Genomic DNA, 19,878 nt, shown 5'->3' on the forward strand with positions numbered 1-19,878 from the left:
CGTCGTAGAATGTTGCAATCTTGTGCAAAACGTGGGATTTGAATGTCTCAACAAATGTTTAGAACATTTTATTCATGTAAATCCTCATCTAACTATAGTTAAGTTTAAAAAACTAACTTTTAAATAACTTTTAAAATAAAACCTTTATAACTCTGCTCTGAAAAGAGATAGAGTTTTGGTGTATTCAACAAAGTTTCATATTTTCTTGTATTCTACAACTTTGTAGTATAAAGTAATGCTCTATGTATTGAACTAAAAAAGTTAGAATTTTCAATTTTTTTATAGTAGGCTTTGACTAACTTTACATAATTTCAAATTATGAAGCATGTTTGAAGAAGCAAATGTTCTGAAGACACGTAAGAGATAAAATGAAAAACAGAGGCACTATGAAAAAAGTTCCACTTTTAGCCCTTTCGGACCACAGTGCAGCGAAAGGAGAAAAGGGGTACTTAACTTTAAGTTCATAGAATCGAACTATGTTTTGAACGTCGGTCAAACTTAATTTTGAGTTAAAATAAAGGAGCGTGTAGGTATATCACATGCGTTATTCGAAAACCACTACATATAAAAAATATAAAAACGCAAAAATACTTGCATTTTAAAAATAAAAATAGTCCTGTCGTTAAATTTGCGAAAAAAAAACAATAATATAAGGCGTAATCATCGTTTAAATTTCAAAAACCGTAATTTGACCGCCTCCGGTACGTTTAGTGTTAAAAATGAATCAATCGAAAAGTTTTTATGAAATTTCAATGCATCGGTGAACTTTTGTTCATCAATTTAGTTGCTTTTCAGTTCTTTTTTAAAACATTTTTTTTGTTTACCTTTATTCTCTTCCAATAGGTATAATGATTCCCAAGCGGGTTTTAAAATTAAAAAAAAACTGTCGTAGCGTTTCATTTCAAACTCGCAGTATTTTCCGGACTGTTAATTAAAAACTTATTTTTATGGAGCAAAATTTTTTTCGTCATCGGTGAGAAATTCTTCCAGATTGCACATTGCCATTCGGACATCAAAATGAACGTGGAATTTATATTCACCACTCTTGTTCGTTTTCCATTTTCACGTTCGCTCAGTGCGTTTCCACTTCGAGCGGAATGGCAGTGAACGCGGAAAAAATATTCCGCAGTGTAAATCAGGGGAATTGAAATAAAACCAATTTTAATGGGTTTTGAACAAGGAAATCAGTTAAAAAATAATCATTCGACCATTCCGCATTTATTCCACATAGTTTTGCAACCATGAAATGCAGTATAGTCGATTTTTTGAAGAATATAAGTAATTCCATTTTCACGTTCACAAGAGGTGTAAATGCACTTTAAAGATCTAATGTCGAAAGCCAAATATGTAGAAGCATCATTCTACACACTCACCTACAAAATGAGGAGTGTTCAGGTTATTTATAAGAATGATTAGAAAAAATACGGCGAATTTAAGTTGACCACTTTTTGATTCGAACACCCATTATTCTTATTTCGCACCCTTTTTCATATTTTGTAACCTCAACGTCAGTTATTTCATCCAAAAACAGTAAACTTATGCTTGACTTATCCGTTGAACGATTCAAAACAAATTGTAGAAGAAAATTTTGACGATTATCAATCATTCAAATTTTAACAAGCAAAACACAGAGTGGTACTTTTCGGACTTTTGGGCAACGCACGCGTTTTTGTTTACGTCCATAATTTTTTTTTAATTAAATTACAATAAAACTAGAAATTTTAATATTAAACAGTGGAAAATGATAGATGAAGTGACTGGTGCTTGTTCCCGGAGTTATTCGTACTTTATTTTGGCATGCTGAATCTTGGTTGAGGTAGTTCGGAAGGAATTTTAAAGTCAGCTGCTCCGGAATGGAGGAAAAGTTTTCTAGTCGAAAACTTTCAAGACTTATTTGGTGAGATCAAACCTTTTTCTTTCTATTAAACGTTAATTTCCTAATACACATTGTCATAAGATTAGTGTAGCTATTTTCAAATTATGCTGTAGGTATTTAAGTAATCCATATGAAGCGTTTGGTAGGGAACTCCACGCTTTATTCCTCCCCTTGCTCCAGAATCTTTTGCGGTAATTACCACATGGTTGGCCTGGCCGTAGTTATCTCTGCAATGCATGTTTTATGTAACAGAGATAACGTTGAAAAGAAAAGTGAAGGACGCAAGTCTTTTCATTTTCCAGGATGCTAACACGTTTTGGCTATGTTGGTAAAAGAAGAAGAAGAAGAAGAAGAAGAAAACACAGAGTGGTACTTTTCTTGTTTCGCTAATACTGCAATGTAAAAGCCTAAAAGTGAAAAATGTTGGATCCCACCAAATAAGTTATCATCGAGAGAATACATTTTGCACTGATTCAGACGCACTTCTTTAGTTGGCATGAGTCGGGCTGATGATGTTTTGATGCTGGGACCTATCGGAACCGAAACTTCTGAAGCTGATTTTCCTCTACTCATATCTTTCCGGTGTATGAAATATCCACGAGACTTGCCCATTTGCTACTACAAAGCACTTCACAATTAAGTTCGCGGTTATATTCAGCTGGATTCGATGTTCGATTACCCATTTTTTATACTATTTTCTTACAACTACAAGGCAACGCCTACTTGAACTCTCATATGTGTACAAAATCATGTAGTTTGCAGTTTTCTTAGAGCAAATTCACTCGTGTTGGGAAAAAGTGGTAGAAATTTTGACACTTGTAGCACATTTAGAAACGAACACACACATATAGAATCTCAGTGAAACTTCATGTTTCTTTGAAGAGATCTAAATTCTACTTAACCCTCATCCGCATTAGATTTCATTACCCTAATCAGCACTAGGAATGTCAATTTGACACCACAAGCTCAAATCGTTACAACTTTTGGCGTGTTAAACCGATTTAAACAAAACTTACATCAAAAGAAACCTTGTAATGTCAGTAAAATATGTTTAGAAGATTATATACAGCTAAAATTACAAGTTTTCTCGTTATTCAGCATGAAAGAAAAAAAATCCGAAAAAACATGCCTCACGAAAACTGCTGTAGTTCATTTATTACACGTCCAAAAAAATATTTGCCTTAAATGCATATGAAAGCTGAAGTTGATGCCTACATCATGCAGACAAGAAATATTTTTTTAAATTTTTTTTAATAAAATGGTCACAGCATCATTATTTCGTCTGTCGGCTTCGCTCTCTGATCAAATCACCACCCACCGTACCTACTCGGAGAGCAAACAAACACGTTTTGCTGGACGCGCTGCTTGTAGTTCTAGAAATTCAGGAATGATTTTACGTTTATAATTTTCATATATTTGTGAAATCTCACAGCGTAAATTGTTGCACCTCACTAGAATGTAGATTAAATTCCCTTTTCAATGGATATAGTTTTAATTGCTTCAAACGGCGAGAAAGCACTGAAAATCCGGGTACAACCTGACGGAGGACCACAAAAACAGATGAAATTTCAATTAGTGAAAAACATCACGCAAAGTAGCCAACTTTGAAAAATTCCAGTAAATTCAATTTTTGTTGCATCGAAAATTTAAAGACAGCAAAATGTTAGAATTTCAATAAAATTTGTAGTCATATTTTTTCTAAAACTCTATCATCGCTCAAACAGTATTTACTAGCAATCGAATGAAAAGTAGGTTTTTCAGACCACTTTTTTGAACTTTTTGTGACCATTTCATTAAAAAAAAAATTCAAAAAATATTTCTTGTCTTCATGATGTAGGCATTAACTTCAGCTTTCATATGCATAAGGCAATTTTTTTTTTTGGACGTGTAACATATGAACTACAGCAGTTTTCGTGAGGCATGTTTTTTTCGGATTTTTTTTTCTTTCATGCTGAATAACGAGAAAACTTGTAACTTTAGCTGTATATAATCTTCTAAATATATTTTACTGACATTACAAGGTTTCTATTGATATAAGTTTTATATGAAGTTCATAATAATTCAAACGACTTAAATAGATTTTACTTTTGTGGTGTCAAAATGACACCCAAAGTCGGAAAAGGGAGTTTTTTTTGTCCAGGCTTCCAGGGTTCGTCCATAAAAAAGTAAATATGCAATATTGAAGAACTTTTGAATTCATTTAGGGTCCCCGAAGAAATTTTTGTATTTTGAAGCTTCTGAAAAAAGTTACAAGCCTTCAAACTTGCAATGGTGTCAAAATGACACCCTAATGCGGATGAGGGTTAAGACTAAAGCGTACATCTTTCAAGGATACAATGGCTAGCATCTTACTAATGCTAAAACCACCAACCCACAGAAAGAGTACTATGTATACCGTGACCGAGACTCGATCTCATGACCTCTGGCTTAGAAGACTTGAACGCTATCCTCTAGGCCACGGTCGGCGACAATTGGAAAATTATACCATGCAAAAATGTTTTCAAGATCTTCGGGCGTTGTATTTTTTGCAGCACTATTTCTATTTCAGCCGTATGTGATAGAAATATTACTATTTTGGATCACAGCATGCAAAAGTACAACACGTGTTGTGAAAAAACCTGAAGGCGACAGATCTTGAAAATGTTTTGCATGGCAAAATTTTCATAATGTGCTAAAAGTGTCAAAATTCCTACCACTTTCTCCCAACACCAGTGAACTTGCTCTTAAATTTTCATAAATTATGTGATACAACAGGACTTCAAAAAAAAGTTGTAGCTATGGAACATGTAATTCCTGGAGATGATGTATTAGCGTATTCTGTTGTGATAATACATCTAATCGATGTATTACAAGTGTTGTCTAAAATGCCAAACCTCAAACTGTGCGGGCTAAATGCGCCTATTTATGTTTTGAACAAAATTTCTGTTTTTTGGGCATTATTTCCGTATAATTTCATTGAAACTGCTAGAAAGTAATAATTTCCGCACGACATAGCTGAAGTTTTATAAAAATCTATGTATATTATAATTTTATGGAATAAAACAAAAGTTAGCGTCGCCATACTATGGACGTAGTTCATCCATGAGAAAAACTTTATCAAATATGTTTTTAGATCTTCAAATCTCTCTTAAGATGTTAGTCAGAGCTTAGATTTGAAGGTTCAATGATAAAAATCATTTATTTATTCTATTTAACGTGTTATTTTAGGATGGAGGCATTTTACAAACATGATGGGGGCATCCAAAAACACTCTATTATTCCACTAAATAATCATTATTGAACCTCCACAAAAGCTGAAATATGTTTAATTTCTTAAGTTGATTTGAGTAAGAAACGAAAACCATCCTAGTTTTTGTTTTAAGCTTCTTTACGTAAAATTTTTAAAAGTCGAAATATTACATCAAAATGTGTCAAAACTTTGTATGATTTTTTAAATTTTTTTGAGTACGTAAATTCATAAAATTCTTTCTTGCCTTATGTTTTAAGCGTTTCACCCTCAAAATGCATTGGTCAGATAAGCTGTCTAGTCAGCCATTTCGCCAAACAGCCGTAGGGTCATTTAACCCGATAGGCCCATTTAGGAAACCTTTCCCCTACACAATGTGAACACGTCGCGTGGTGTAATATCACAACCTTCTGTGTTATATGGCATCAAGTAGTCCATGTTTTCCTCAATTGACGTTGAAATTTTATTCATTTCAAAAAATAAGAAACGGACATCGGACTTCAGCTGTTTTTATTTGGCTTGTAAGTACTTCCAAAATTAAATAAAAATGTAAGCGAACCAACAGCTTCAAAAATAATTTCATCATTTTCCATTTTTTCAAGAAGTTTGATCCATATGCACCAGCGGTACGAAACATATTCTTAGATTCCAAAAGCCGGGTACATCAAGAAAATGTAATGTTAAGTATCATTTGCAGTTCAAGGTATGAACAGGTATTTGATGTAATATAACAATACTGTTTTTGCTGTTGATGAGAATCTAGCAATTGATCATCAGAAAACAAATAAATTTAGGGGTCAAAGATCTCCTTAGACTTGTATTAATAAAAAAAATCATGATTAAAACATTATGAAAACCAACCGCTTCACAGGTAGTAATGACAAATGATTGAAGCTCATCGTTCTTTAACTTGTTAGAATAATGTGATAAAACTATAATATTACACTACCAAATGAAATTCACCAGAGACCAATGACCAATTAAGTTCCAACTTCTCTCTAAAAAAAATAAAAAAGAAAAGTGCATTATGAGTTTCACTACGCAACTACAGTACGAAGTCTACTGGAAATATTTGTAAATTAAATACACTTAATCGGCTCGTTAGATTCTTAGAAACAAATATGCATCGAGCCACCAAATCCCCATTGTAGTATGAAAAAATATTAGAAACGCAGCTCCCACGGGTTTACGCTTTTAAACTACTTATTCCGTGCGCTTGGTGGAAAAACAAACGCGCACGCCAAACTGATCATCGCGATCACACCGCGTAGTCTGAACCCATTAATTACCTTTAAAAATGGTTACTATAGTATAGTATAGTAGTATATTGGGATAGTAACGAAAGCCATGTGCGGGGACACGCTGCTGCTGGGGGAAGGAAATCCCGCTCCTTAGTCATGTTTTTCGCGAAATCGGATTAGAAGGTTTAGTATTCCTGGATATCGCAAACTGTCGACACACATGTTGGGCCACAAGTTGTTGCTCGTTTTGGTGGTTGTGTTCCGGTGGGTTCTGTTCTGTAATGGTGATCCGCGGCGCAATTCGAGGTATCGGCCACCGAGCGTTCACTTCGAGGCTTTTGATCCGCGGGGCCTTATCGTGTGGGTTCCGGAAGCCGGAGTCACGGTGTTTTCCTTCCAGGGAAAGCTGAACGAGCGTTTTTCCGACGAAGATGACACCGGTCATTGGGATCGTACCGTTACGCGACCCAAGAATGGAAGGTTTTCGATCGTAGATCGAAAAGTGCAACTCGATCTCGGCGATACGATCTACTACCGAGTGGTCGTTACGCACAACGGTGTGACGTATCGTGGGAATGACGAATCGTTTCGCATCGGTCGCTACACAGGTCCGACTCCGGGAGGCGATCGATCAGGGAGAAACCCTACGCCGACTTCCACCTTTCCACCGTTCGTTTACAAAAATAACGCGCGTAGAACGAAAAACGTAGATCCGGATGCATATGTCCCCATGGGACCATTCGATATGGAATCCGGAGAGTACGAACCCCGTACCCTCATAAGGACCCGAACCATATCGACGCAAACCAGTGCCGAGGATTTGGACCACAAGGAGTGCGATCGAGCGCAAACGCGGGTCAATGGGAGAAAAATTTGCGCCGGGAAGTTGATATTCGAGGAGCTGTTCAATGGGCAGGCGCTAAATGGCCAGAGGTGGCGCATCGAGAATCGGTTCGCCTCGGATCCGGACAATGAGTTTGTGGTGTACGCGGATTTCGAGGAGAACATACAGGTTCGTCACTTTTGAAAGTTAACCAAATCACGAGTTTTGTGCTTTTAACAAACACAGTGGGTATTATTTCAAAATCGATTTCAGGTTCGCAACGGCAAGCTGCTGATCAAGCCGACGCTGTTTGAGAGCAAATTCGGTCCCGGTTCGACGAATACCAAGTTCATGTTCGCCTCGGAGTGTACCGGGCTGCAGAACTCCCGGGACTGTATCCGGGATCGCAAGATAGACTTCGACATGATTCCCCCGGTTCTTTCCGCACAAATATCAACATTTAATTCGTTCAAATTTTTGTACGGAAAAATAATCATCCGGGCCAAATTACCCAAGGGTGATTGGATATTCCCACGTAAGTTAGACTTCTACTAAAAAAGGGAATCAAATTAATGGACAATGTTTTTTAATGTTAGAATTGTATCTGTACCCGAACAACGAATACTACGGCCGGGATGAGTACGCTTCCGGTTTAGTGAGGATTGCATTCGCTCCCGGTGGGCCACGATTGCGTGATCAACTATACGGTGGTGTGATATTGAATAATGCTGAACCGCTACGTTGCTCGAAAATGTGTACTCTAACAAGAGCACATAGCTGGACAGACGATTTTCACGAGTTCGGCCTAACCTGGACCCCGGAGGGCTTCTACATGGAGGTTGACAAGGAAGTGTACTGTCACATCAGCCCGGAGGAAGGTTTCCACAATGAGCTGAAAAGATCTAAGCCACAGATTGCTTACCTGTGGAAGCTGAGTGGCAATCGTATGGCTCCATTTGATAAAGAATTCCACATCAGCCTAGGGGTGGGTGTTGGGGGACACTACGATTTTCATCTGTTCGATGAGAAACCCTGGAAGGATCTGTCGGTAAAAGCCGTCAATAACTTCTGGGCTGCCCGAGGAAAGTGGTATCCTACCTGGAATAGTAACAGTACCCTGCAAGTCGATTACGTTAGAGTGTATGCCGTTTGAAATTAGTTCCTTGGATTATTAATAAAGATTTTTACTATTTTTTTAAAACAAATTAAATTATTAATCTTTTTGGGCAATATGTAAAGCTTCATGGGTGGTTTCTTTGTCACTTTATCTGTACAGCACATGTGTATTTCCCCTAGTAATATAAGTAATCAATCAATCAAAGTAATCACTATCAAAGTAAGAGTAACGTTCAGTTCAAATATCAGTTCCATGGTCAGTATCAGGATCAGAATAAGGTTCAGATTCAAATCAGCGTTAGAATCTCAGGACAAGGATTGTTCATTAATAACTAGGATGTCCGTAACAAAATGAATAAAGAAGAATCTTAATGATAAATTACTCGTATTAAAAAAAAACAAAAATGACAGAAATTACAAAAACGACAAAAAAATGAAACCGAGATTTAAAAAATAACAAAAGGCAAAATTAAAACAATGACAAAAATGAAAAAAATTAAACAAATTACAAAAATGACATAAGTGACACCTGACAAAATTTTCAAAATTTCAAAAAATTCTCAAAAACGAAAATTACATAAGCTCAAAAAAAATTAAAAATAACAAAAATAAAAAAAATGTCAAAATTACATAAGTGAAAACATTTTCAAAATCGCGAAAATAAACTTAAAAATGCCAAATGCAAAATTACAAAAATAACAAAAAGACAAAAAAAAATTACAAAAATGAGAAAAAAATGACAAAAGGAAAAAAACAAAAGTGACAAAATTTTCTAAATCTAAAAAAATCTAAAATACAGTGTCGGACAATAGAATAGGACCGCTCTAATGCAAAATATTCAAATCACCTTTAAACTGCCAATTCAAATATAATAATATGCGACACCTAGCGGCAAGCACTTATTGTAGTATGCCGACTTTGTATACTGCACGTTTATTGCAATCAAAGCAACCCGTTTGTTCTACTCGACCAGAAAGCTGTCAGAGGGTGAAAAAAGTCGCGTCATAAAATAAGACCAGCTCATCGGTTCGGCTGTTCCGGCATTTTCAGCGCTCTAGATTTGAAGAAAAGGTGTTGTTCTCGGTGTTGCTTGTCCATTTTCGTGTCCTGGTAAGTGTTTCCCATAAAATTTATCATGTAAATCATAAAAACAAACAAAAAATAAAGATTTTCTTCCTCCTACTCTGTTTTCAGCGAAAAAGCGATGGGTCGGGCACAGCACTGCACGGAGGTCCAGCGAGCGATCATCCGGAATCTGTACAAGGCTGGCAAAAGCCAACGCGAGATTGCCGACTACTTAGGTAGGTCGAAAACTTTCGTTTTCAACGCGCTTCACTGCACCGGCAAACGGGAACTGACCGGCCGCCCCCGCAAAACGACGCCGAAGGACGATTCGGCAATCAAGCGGGCCTCGCAAAAGGACCCTTCCAAAGCGTCCAAGCAGATCAGAGACGAGCTGAATTTATCTGTGAGTTCCCGGACGGTTCAGCGACGGTTGGCGGAGAAGGGACTAGGAGGAAAAAGTCCCCGGAAGGTGCCGATGCTGACGCCAAAGCACTTGAATTACAAAAATGAAAAAAAAAAATTAGAAACGACAAAAAATATGAAAAATGTGAGGTCCACCTTGTCGCCAGAACGAATTTCAGGGTGGCCACAACATTTTCATTTTGAAATTCCCGGTTTTTTCCCGGTTTTCCTGGTCAAAAATTCAAGGTTTTCCAGACCTTGATTGTCCATTTACGTCGGAATATAGCAAAATTTTCAACATATTTAATTGATTTGGTTGTTTCATAACAATCAAATCATTGAACACTTAGACGAACAGGATTCTATTTTAAGGTCTACCAAGGGTGCTTAATCGCTTGGCGCACGGCACCCTCCCAAATAAACGCACTTCAATCAATCTATTTTAAGGTTTCCATCACATTTTCTTAAAATGATAAAAATACACCCTACACAAAATCGTTATGGGTTTTTAAGCCATGTTTACAAACAAATTGAAAATGTTGTGTCAGGCAGGACTATTGCCAACACTAAAAATTAATACGTAACAAGAATCTTAACAGCGTTCATTATTACCCCAAATTCATCTGGGCAATTATGAACAGATAAGACCAAAAATGAATAATCTTTGTTCATAATAACCTCAGTTGACCCTACCGTTTTCCGAAAAACTTGTCTTCTGTTTTCAGCCAAGTTTTAAAAAGATTTTCTTTAGTATTCAGTAAAGATTTTTTACATTGAAAAGTCCAATAATTGAAAAAAAAAACAAATTAAGCTTTTGAATCGTTGTTATCATTGTTTTTTTATACAATTGAGTTTTAGCACAGATAAGTTTCAGACCCTGAAAACTGTATCGAAAAGCGATAATTATCGATACAACTAGTGCTATCAATTTACAACTAGTGCTAACGAAATTGTTGCGACGTAACGCTCAGCCGTTACCGCTTGTTTAGAGTAGCAGTGTAGGGCGTATACAAACAGAATTGATTGACAGATTTAGAGGATAGTAGGAAATCAAGAGAAGAAAGAAAAGGTTAAGAGAGACAGGAAGAGGATTGAAATTGAGGAAAAACGTGAGTTTGATAGTAAGAAGCATAAGTTATAGTTTGCTAAAAAGTTCCAATTGTGGTAATATCCCTTCATTAACACTCGTGTTCAAGTGTACTTGTTCAAAGTGACTTTCTGAATAAGTCGTAAGTACTTTAAACTATTTTTGAAAAACCCTTTGCTAAAAATCACTTTACTCAAAAAATGTAGGTTAGCTAAACTTGATACGGATTAAGTCGGGATAGTTTCCTACGCAATACCGTAAAGTATTTTCCTCGATTGTTCAACGATATCAGCTAGGAAGCAGGAAGGATATCGTGAGTAATTTTCAATTAAATATGCGAAACATTTATTGATAAAATTTTATAACCTAAAATCATAGGTTAGAACAAGTGTGGCAACCGATCTTGAATTCTAAGTTGTGTGCTAAAATAGGAACAACGCCACTAAAATTGTGAGTTAAAAACCTTTTACTTTCTCAAAGTTACCCAATTCTAATTAAATTCCCTAAAATCTACAGCTTAAAAGCAACAATAAAATTGTTCAGCTATCCAGAAGTGGCGTTTCATTCCACCGCGGCAACAGAAATCAATTTTTGCCACTTGTTGTAATAAATTACTAAACATTGTTTTTGCATCGTTTCAAAGTTCTGAATGCAGAACATGGAAATCATGATCAAAAATATGGACAACGAGTTGCATCATCTTGATTTAAGTTTTAGGGATTATTTAACAGCATATCAAAGTTTGAGATGAAGAAAAATTAAAAAAACATTTATTAAATTCAGATTCACCCATTGTATTCATTACATTGTACATTGTATAATTACAAATTAAGGAATTTCAATTTGGAAATGAATATTTAAACAGAATTCATAAAGAATTCAAAATTATGTTATCTAAATTTATTACAGTAAAATTGTTACTCAAAATTTTGCAGTTTAAAATGATTAAAACTTGAATTAAACAAGCTATTTTATTTAAAAAACGAACTTTAGAACTCAAGAATTTCAAGTTCAAAATAAATTTTGCTTTGAAATTGAAATAGCATATTTCGAAAGAAATTTAAAAAGGAACAATGCAATGTTTGAAGCAACCATAAATGTTTTAAAAAAAATCTAAATCCTCAACATATATGGTTTCGAACTTTGAAAAAAACATTTTTTCGCATGATTTAGTTCTGTAAATAATTGAAGAATAAATTTATAATTTGAATAAAAGTAATTTTATACATAATTTACACCGATCTATTTTTTGCAAAATAAAATATTTTTGCATAAAAAAAAATCTCAACGCTTTTATGCTTCATTCAAAAGATGGTTAGCTTTGTTAGTTGTTACTGTTAGTTACTGTTAATTGTTATATTTTTATTTTGAATCAGGTTTTTGTGGTTAAATTATAAACAAATAAGGCCGGGAGAAATTTCAAATCCTTCTATTTTCACTTGAAGTTGAAACATCGCAAGGGTGGGGATAATAAAAAACAATGCTTAAAACAAATAAATTAGAATAAATTGCACAAAAGCTACTATATCATTGCCAAAAACCTATAAATCAAGTATTTTTTATCAAAAAAATCAATAAAATCAAGAATATTAAAAGGGAAATAACTCCCATCTCCCAATATTTGTTTTCTGGTCTTGTAATCTTTTGGATATTTGAATTTTTTTTTTGGAAATTTATATAAAATACTTCAAACTTTATTTATTCCCCCCTTCTGTTTTTTTTTGGAAATTTCGAAGGGGAGGTGACAAAAAAAGAAATTTATTATTTGTTCCAGCCTAACTGTTCCAGTTAGTGATAAAGTTATAACATATTTTGCAGTGTTTAATTGTAAAAAACCCTTGTATCAGGGAGAAAAATCTTATAAGTTTTTTCAAAAACATGCTAAGCTTAGGCTAACACCGAGGATTTATGCAAAAACCAATTTGAAAATTGTATGAATAAGGTTTTGAAAATCAAAGCGCCTTAACAGTGTACACAACTTTTTTTCAATTATAAGATTAGTTATAAAATGCAGATTACAATAAATAAAGACATTGTTTTAAAAATTGATTTTTCCGTCTTGAATTCGAATCTTTTGTCAGATTCTATCAAATCTAGTGTTATTGGGTTTTCCTAAGTTTTGAGCTAAATCAATCATTAGTAACTAATAAACCGACAACCCTCTTAAAAAAACAAAAACTGATTTGAAATCTATTTATTATCCTTCATTTGATTGAGCAATGTAACTATTTTTAACTATAGTATATATAACTATTTTTGTTATGAGCATTTGGTATCAAAGATTCGAATTTGAATAACAACTTTGTTGGAGACTGCGAATTTTTTGACTCATGCTTAAGCTTAAAGAACGCCTCAGTTTTTCTCAGAAGTTTAAACTACTCGCGGTCTTCAAAAAGTTGATCATTGATTCGAAACCTTCGATTTAAGTATCTTAGAAAAGTTCTAAAATGTTGATAAAAAGTCAAAATCAGCTCTTAAACCCTCTTCAAACGGAAAAAACGTAAGTTGTGTTGCCTTCTACCATCGAAAAGACAATAGTAAAAATAATCAATTTTATCGAAATATTTTGTTATTTTGTTTAAATATTTTACTATAAACACAAATATGTATATTTTAAATGAACTACCATGCAATGTTGAATCATTTTAACATTTTTAAAAAAATTACTCAATGTATTCTACCGACATAAACACCCTCGTGAAAAAAGCTCGTAAAAATTCTTAAAAATATTACTAAAATTTCATATGACTATTTAATTTCAATTTTTGTCACGATTTTCGCAAATTTTAAAAGAAATCTCAATATATCCAAGCTTTAAAAAGTGAAATTCGAAATTTTCTGGATAAATTATGATCAGTTATCGAAAAATGTTAATTTTGAAAGCACAACTTAAAAAAATTAATTTGTACCCCGTGATGGTATGTTTTTTTTTTTCAAACAGTGCGTTTGATAGGAAATGGTTTTCTTTTTAACTCAGTAATGTCAAATTTATTACTATTAAGCTACAAAAAACACCGTGACGTACGTAAAGATGATTGTATTGTGTTTATCTCGAATTGAACATTATTACTCGAAAATTAGAATAGTAGCATCTTTTTAAAATTTCCAAATTTGAAACTATAATTTAACTCTGATTCGTTTGTATTTGCATGATTGATAGTTTTTTCAAAAGAATCATGATGTGCGATACTTGAAAAAAAATTAGGAGACTTTTTGAATTTCTCATCTCGTTCTTCGAAGCAGTTTTAAATTCTTGGTTTCGGTAAAATTTGTGATTTTTTTAAAAAAGAGGGGTAATTGAAGAGAGATCAGAAAAGTTAATAAATTCAAAAACTTATGATATTCATCTTACACTTTTTATAACTGTTCAATTCTGTCGTGGAAATTTAAATTATAATTCTGAGTTTTGAATTTTGGGTTGAATCTCTGATCTTGAAACCCAAACTGAAGTTCGGTTTCCTTTTGTCAATTTTCCCGGTTTTGGGTCTAAATTCCCGGTTTTTCCCGGTTTTCCCGGTTCGATTTTCAATTCCCGGTTTTTTCCCGGTTTTCCCGGTTCTGTGGCCACCCTGGAATTTCATAGACTCCCATCGGACCCGAAGAAAACCACCTGACGTTCCAGTGAGGGATGTGATGGCTGTGCTTGACTTGGACTACATGTTCGAAATTTACCTTTTCCTCAAAGCTATCGATCTTTGTCTATAACTCTTTTTATTTTCATTTTTCCCTTTCTATCTTCCTTTTTCTTTTAAATAAAAGTGCTAAGCTAAGAAAAACATTGTAAACACAATAAAATCTGAGTTTGACTCCTTAGAACCTCAAGGTATAAGCCGTGTCAAATAAAGAAACTACAAAAAAAATATGAAAATAACAAAACAAACAAAAGTTAAAAAATTACAAAAATTGGAAAAATGACAAAAAAAAAATACAAAAACGACAAAATTTTCTAAATCCTAAAAAATCTCAAAAATAACAAAAGTCTAAATCACAAAAATGCGAAAAATTACAAAAAAAAATGAAAATGACAGAATGATATATGTGATAAAAATGTTTTTTTTTACTTCAAAGAAATATTGCAAAAATGAATAAAAAATACAAAAATGTCGAATATAACAAAAATGACAAAATTTTCAAAACTCCAAAAATGAAAAAAAATATCAAAATATAACAAAAATGACAAAATTAAAAAAAAAATCAAAAATCAAAAAGTTATAAAAAATACACAAATAACAAAAATAACTAAAATTTCATAAAATCACAAAGATTTAAAAAAGAATAATTTTTCGTTCAAAAATTACTAAAATTAAGAAAAAAAATGACAAAAACTTTAAAAAACAGATATGACACGAATAACAATAATTAAAAAAAATTACAAAAAATGAAAAGAATGACAAAAAGACATAAAATAACCAAAATGACAAAAATGAAACACAGAACAGAGATAACAAAAAATATAAAAAGAGAAAAAAATCAATAGGGTAACGTGGGCCATGGAGAAATGTGAGCCACTTTGAATATCTCACATGTGTGTTCAGATAAAAATCTCAATCCAACTGTCAACGTCGTCGCTTTGCGTAAGCATATTTTTCTATATATTGATGACTTAAAATACGCATCATATGCTTCTTTATTTATCAAGCTTAAACAAGTTTTAAAAAAACTTAAATAATTAAACAAGCACCCGCTGATTGCATTGATGGGGAACCTAAAGTTCGTAACAAAAATATGCTCATACGCTTATGATCTAAGTTTTGTCGTGTTCTTTCACGTGGAATTTTTGATGAAACATCAATAAGTCACACAAAAGCAACTAATTTGCAAATCATTGCTTGTGGAGAATCGCGGGCCACATTTTGTGGGGTATCTTGGGCCACTTATATTTTTATGTTCTTATGCACATTCAGAACTTAAAATACTTTTTCCTATCTGTCTTTTATGCCAAATGAAGAGTTATGAAAAATATTTTGTTCATCCTATATGAGAAATTTAGCCGAAAAGTTCGCGAGCCAGGTTTTTGAATCTATTCGATCATACACAACTCTTTTTTTTATCTCATCATCTGAAGTTGCTTTAAAATAACGAAATGAATTTAGTAGTAATAGTTTTGGGTCAACTCATAAACTTTGCATGTTATTTGGTGAATTTGGATTTCTCATCATTTTTCAAAATCCAAAAAATGTTGCTAAACAGTCCAAAACTTAGGGAAAATAACTTATTAATAATAAAATAAAAATTGCCTAATGATACCTTAATAATCTAGAAAACCATACCATTTTTTAATTTCATTTTATATTTTATAATAAAGAAGTTAATGAAGAAGAAAAAGAGTGGCCCATGATTCCCCACTATCCCGTAGGTACATATTTATAAAAATGGAAATGAAAACACCAGAAAATGAAAAATGACGAAAATGGAAAATCCGAAAAATGACAAAGAAAAAATTATAAAAATGTCAACAGGTTAAAAAAATACAAAAAAAAACAATGACAAAAATACAAGAAATACTACAATGTAAAATTACAAAAGCTACAAATAGGTATACAAATTTCAAAGGTTGTAGAAGGGCAAAATTTTTTCAGTTCAATCGTTTTTGTTGTTTTTTTTTGTCATTTTGTTATTTCTGGTTCATTTTTCTCATTTATAATTTTTATTTCAATTTTTTTTTTTAATATTTATTTTTGTCTTTTTTTGCTATATTTTCTATTTTGTCAGTTTATATTTTTTCATTTTTTACAATTTGATTATTATTTGTTTAGAATAAAGTGTAAAATGGTTACAGATCTGTGCGGGATGAAGTTTCATAATTAGAAGTTAGATTGCGTTTTTCATTATTCATGTTGGTCCAATTGCCCAATTGAATCCGTTTAAAAATATTTCAAATTTCCAATAAAACACATTCTTACCTCAATCAGAACAAGGATTTTCTTTTGAAAGCAATAAACCTTAGATGGATGAACCCAAAAATATATTTCTAAAGTAATCGAAGAGTGTTATCTAGTTGATCTAGATAGTCAAAATTTATCCAGAATCTGACAGCGATTATTTTATAAAATTGGTTAAATAAAATTCAACTTTTAAAGGTTCTTCTGAAAATGCAACAGAATAAAACCCAGAATCGTCTCATTAACAATTGCTTACCTTGCTTCAGTTAGTTATCAACAGTTGTAACCGCTCCCTCAGCGTCCGTGTCCGGTTCCCGTTCGAACAGAATCATCAGCTCAGTGTGCGGCGTATGGGGAAACAGATCCACGGCAATGGCCTTCTTGGCCACAAACGGAGATCCACGGAGCGTTTTGGAAGCCGGCCGCACCAGATCGAACCAATTCTTGAGCGCACTTTTGGGAGAACAGGAAACGTATATTAATCGGTTTAGGCCCCGAGCGTTGCGCAGCTGGGTGATGGAACGGACGTCTGTTGAAGAAGTAAAAGGTGTTGAAAATTGTGGAGTTTTGAAAAAAAAAAATGTGTAAAAAAACTTACGAAGGCCGGCCCTCGGAGGATCAACGATTGCAACTAATTTTTCTCCTTCCTGGACGTTAGCTTTTCGCACCAATGACATAATCAAATCATCGGCGTTTCCGGCAAAGAAGTTACAATTTTTAACATCATTCAACTCGGCATTATGTTTGGCGTCCTCGATTGCCTGATCAATAATCTCCACCCCGAAAACTTGCTTGCAGTGTCGGGCGAAGCACAACCCAATAGTTCCCGTTCCGCAGCAAATGTCCAGAATGGTCGTTTTGTCATCTGTGCTGGCCATATCGATGGCAGATTGATAGAGGACTTCAGTGCCGGGCGTGTTAATCTGGAAAAATGCCTTCGGGCTGATGCGAAACTTCAAACCATGAATTTCTTCCACAATGTGGGTATCGCCGCTGAGGTGCTCCATGGGACGTTCTTCGCTACCGGATGTCTTTTTTTCCATTGGTTCAAAGTATACCGAGCTGATTCCAATTTGTTTAGCCTTTTCGCTAGTCAGACAATCGACAATGGAAGATTTCAAATCTTTAAGCTCGTTAGCGGTCAACTGTTGTGGGTGGAAGCCAACAATCACCATCACTTGGCCGGTTGCACTGGAAGTTCGAACCGTAAGCAGCCGGAAGTGACCAGTATAGAGCTCGGCGCTATATGGTTCATATTTTGAGGCGCGTACAAATTCCTCAAACAGCTGAACACTGCCCTTCATTTTGTCCGAAATATGTTTCAAATTCGCGATTCCTTCGACCTCAACAACGCCCTTGCAGTAAGCGCCCATCCGGAAGCCGATCGTCACCTCGCCCTGGCTATTTTTACCGATGGAAAATTCACACTTGTTCCGGTATCCATCGATCTTGGGAGAGCGTCGGATTTCTTCCAGCGGACAGATCATCCCTTCGTACTCCTTTCGTTGAGCTTCGACATACGGACGTAGATTCGGGCAGTTCTTCCAAACCTCGTCGGAAAACTTTACCAGAATGTTTTGCATTTCCGATTGTTTCTGTTTGATCTGATCATCGTAGCTCAGATACGCCAAAGATGTCACCGATTCTTCAACGGTTTTGCGTTTTTTGATTACCTCCTGGGAAGAGAATTAAATATCAAAATTTTAAACGGTTCTTTCAGTTCAAAATTTTAAATTTCCAAGAATATTCTTACCATTGGGTCCCTTTCTGCTTCCCGCCGCCTTTTAACCAGTGGATCCGGCGAGGGTTTCGCTTCGACAGCGGTCAGCGTTTTCCCCTTCCACGAGTAGCCGTTGACCGCCTTAATAGCGTTCTGCCGCTCGGGCTCGCCGCGGAAGCAAACGAAAATGAACGGGCAGCCCCGGTCCATGATCTTTATTTTGCTCGTCGCTAGATTGAGTTTCTTGTTTAGCAGTTTTTTCAGTTCCTAAAATAAATTCTAATCTAATGTAATATTTTTATTAGAGACTACAACGGTAAACCTACGCTAATTCCGTAATACTTGGGAAGGTTTTTGATTTCGATCTTGAACCGTTCAGAGGTGAAGCCGGTAGCATCCAGATAGGCGTACTCGTCCTGGTTAACTTCTGAAGGCTCCGAGGGTGCCACTTCGTTCCCTACTGTCTCAACTTCTACAGGAGGGTCACGATTTTCCAATTCGACATCCATATCTGAATAACAATGAATAAAAATCGTATTTTAGCGAGAAACAGAAATCAACACGTGTGATCGGCAACGAATAGCAAAATATTTTTGAAGCCGGATTCTGTTTACAAAAATAAACGTTCATCCGCAAAGAGTTCATTAGCACGCTTAAAAATAAAAAGGCACCATTTGATATATTCCAATCAATTCGGAAGAAAATATAGATTTAGGATGATTCACAGAATTTCCTTAATAAATTTTTTAATAATTTCGAAATGTAGAAAAATCTTCTCTTTAAAAAGGGTGATTGTTTGGGTAAAATTAAATATTTTTCTTGAAACTTAAAAATCCATCAAACATTGAGATCTTATGTAATTTCAGGTCGAATATCAACTTTCTGAAACGTGCATCACCTGCAAGGTCAATTTTCGGAAAACTTGTGGATGTTAAGAATGTTCAACAATTGGCTATTAAAAAAACAATTTTCTTAAATTCAACATTTTTTTTTACTTAAAACTTTTAATATGCAAAATTTTGTCATTTTATTCTTCTTTATAATTTTGAAATTTTCGAAATTTTTCAAAATATTGTAATTTTGATAATATTAACGAAATTTTGTTAATTTTGTAATTTTTTCTAATTTTTGTAATATTGAACCAAATAATCAACCATTAAAGGTTGTATTTTTTGCACTTTTGGAAATTTTTGTATTATTTCTAATAATAAAATTTATGTACTTTTTGTCATTTTTGTCATTTTTGTCATTTTTGTCATTTTTTGTCATTTTTGTCATTTTTGTCATTTTTGTCATTTTTGTCATTTTTGTCATTTTTGTAATTTTTGTAATTTTTGCCATTTTTGTCATTTTTGTCATTTTTGTCATTTTTGTCATTTTTGTCATTTTTGTCATTTTTGTCATTTTTGTCATTTTTGTCATTTTAGTAATTTTTGTCAT

At 34.1% G+C, this 19,878-nt stretch overlaps 2 protein-coding genes across 2 annotated transcripts; one reads left to right on the top strand and one right to left on the bottom strand.

The window, feature by feature from the left end:
- Positions 1-6,551: 6,551 nt before the first annotated feature.
- On the top strand, positions 6,552-8,327 carry LOC129749004 (beta-1,3-glucan-binding protein-like). Its single transcript, XM_055743825.1, has 3 exons — positions 6,552-7,355; positions 7,440-7,701; positions 7,763-8,327. The coding sequence occupies exons 1-3, from the start codon at positions 6,564-6,566 to the stop codon at positions 8,317-8,319; spliced, it is 1,611 nt and encodes a 536-aa protein (XP_055599800.1). The 5' UTR covers positions 6,552-6,563; the 3' UTR covers positions 8,320-8,327.
- Positions 8,328-16,829: 8,502 nt separating this feature from the next.
- LOC129749002 (tRNA (uracil-5-)-methyltransferase homolog A-like) lies at positions 16,830-19,014 on the bottom strand. Its single transcript, XM_055743817.1, has 4 exons — positions 18,765-19,014; positions 18,472-18,705; positions 17,317-18,394; positions 16,830-17,247 (listed from the first exon to the last, which is right to left on the bottom strand). Exons 1-4 carry the CDS (start codon positions 18,945-18,947, stop codon positions 16,985-16,987), a joined length of 1,758 nt encoding a protein of 585 aa, XP_055599792.1. The 5' UTR covers positions 18,948-19,014; the 3' UTR covers positions 16,830-16,984.
- Between the last annotated feature and the right edge of the window lie 864 nt (positions 19,015-19,878).

Source organism: Uranotaenia lowii, chromosome 2, assembly GCF_029784155.1.
Source record: "Uranotaenia lowii strain MFRU-FL chromosome 2, ASM2978415v1, whole genome shotgun sequence".
In the NCBI taxonomy this organism is placed as follows: domain Eukaryota; kingdom Metazoa; phylum Arthropoda; class Insecta; order Diptera; family Culicidae; genus Uranotaenia; species Uranotaenia lowii.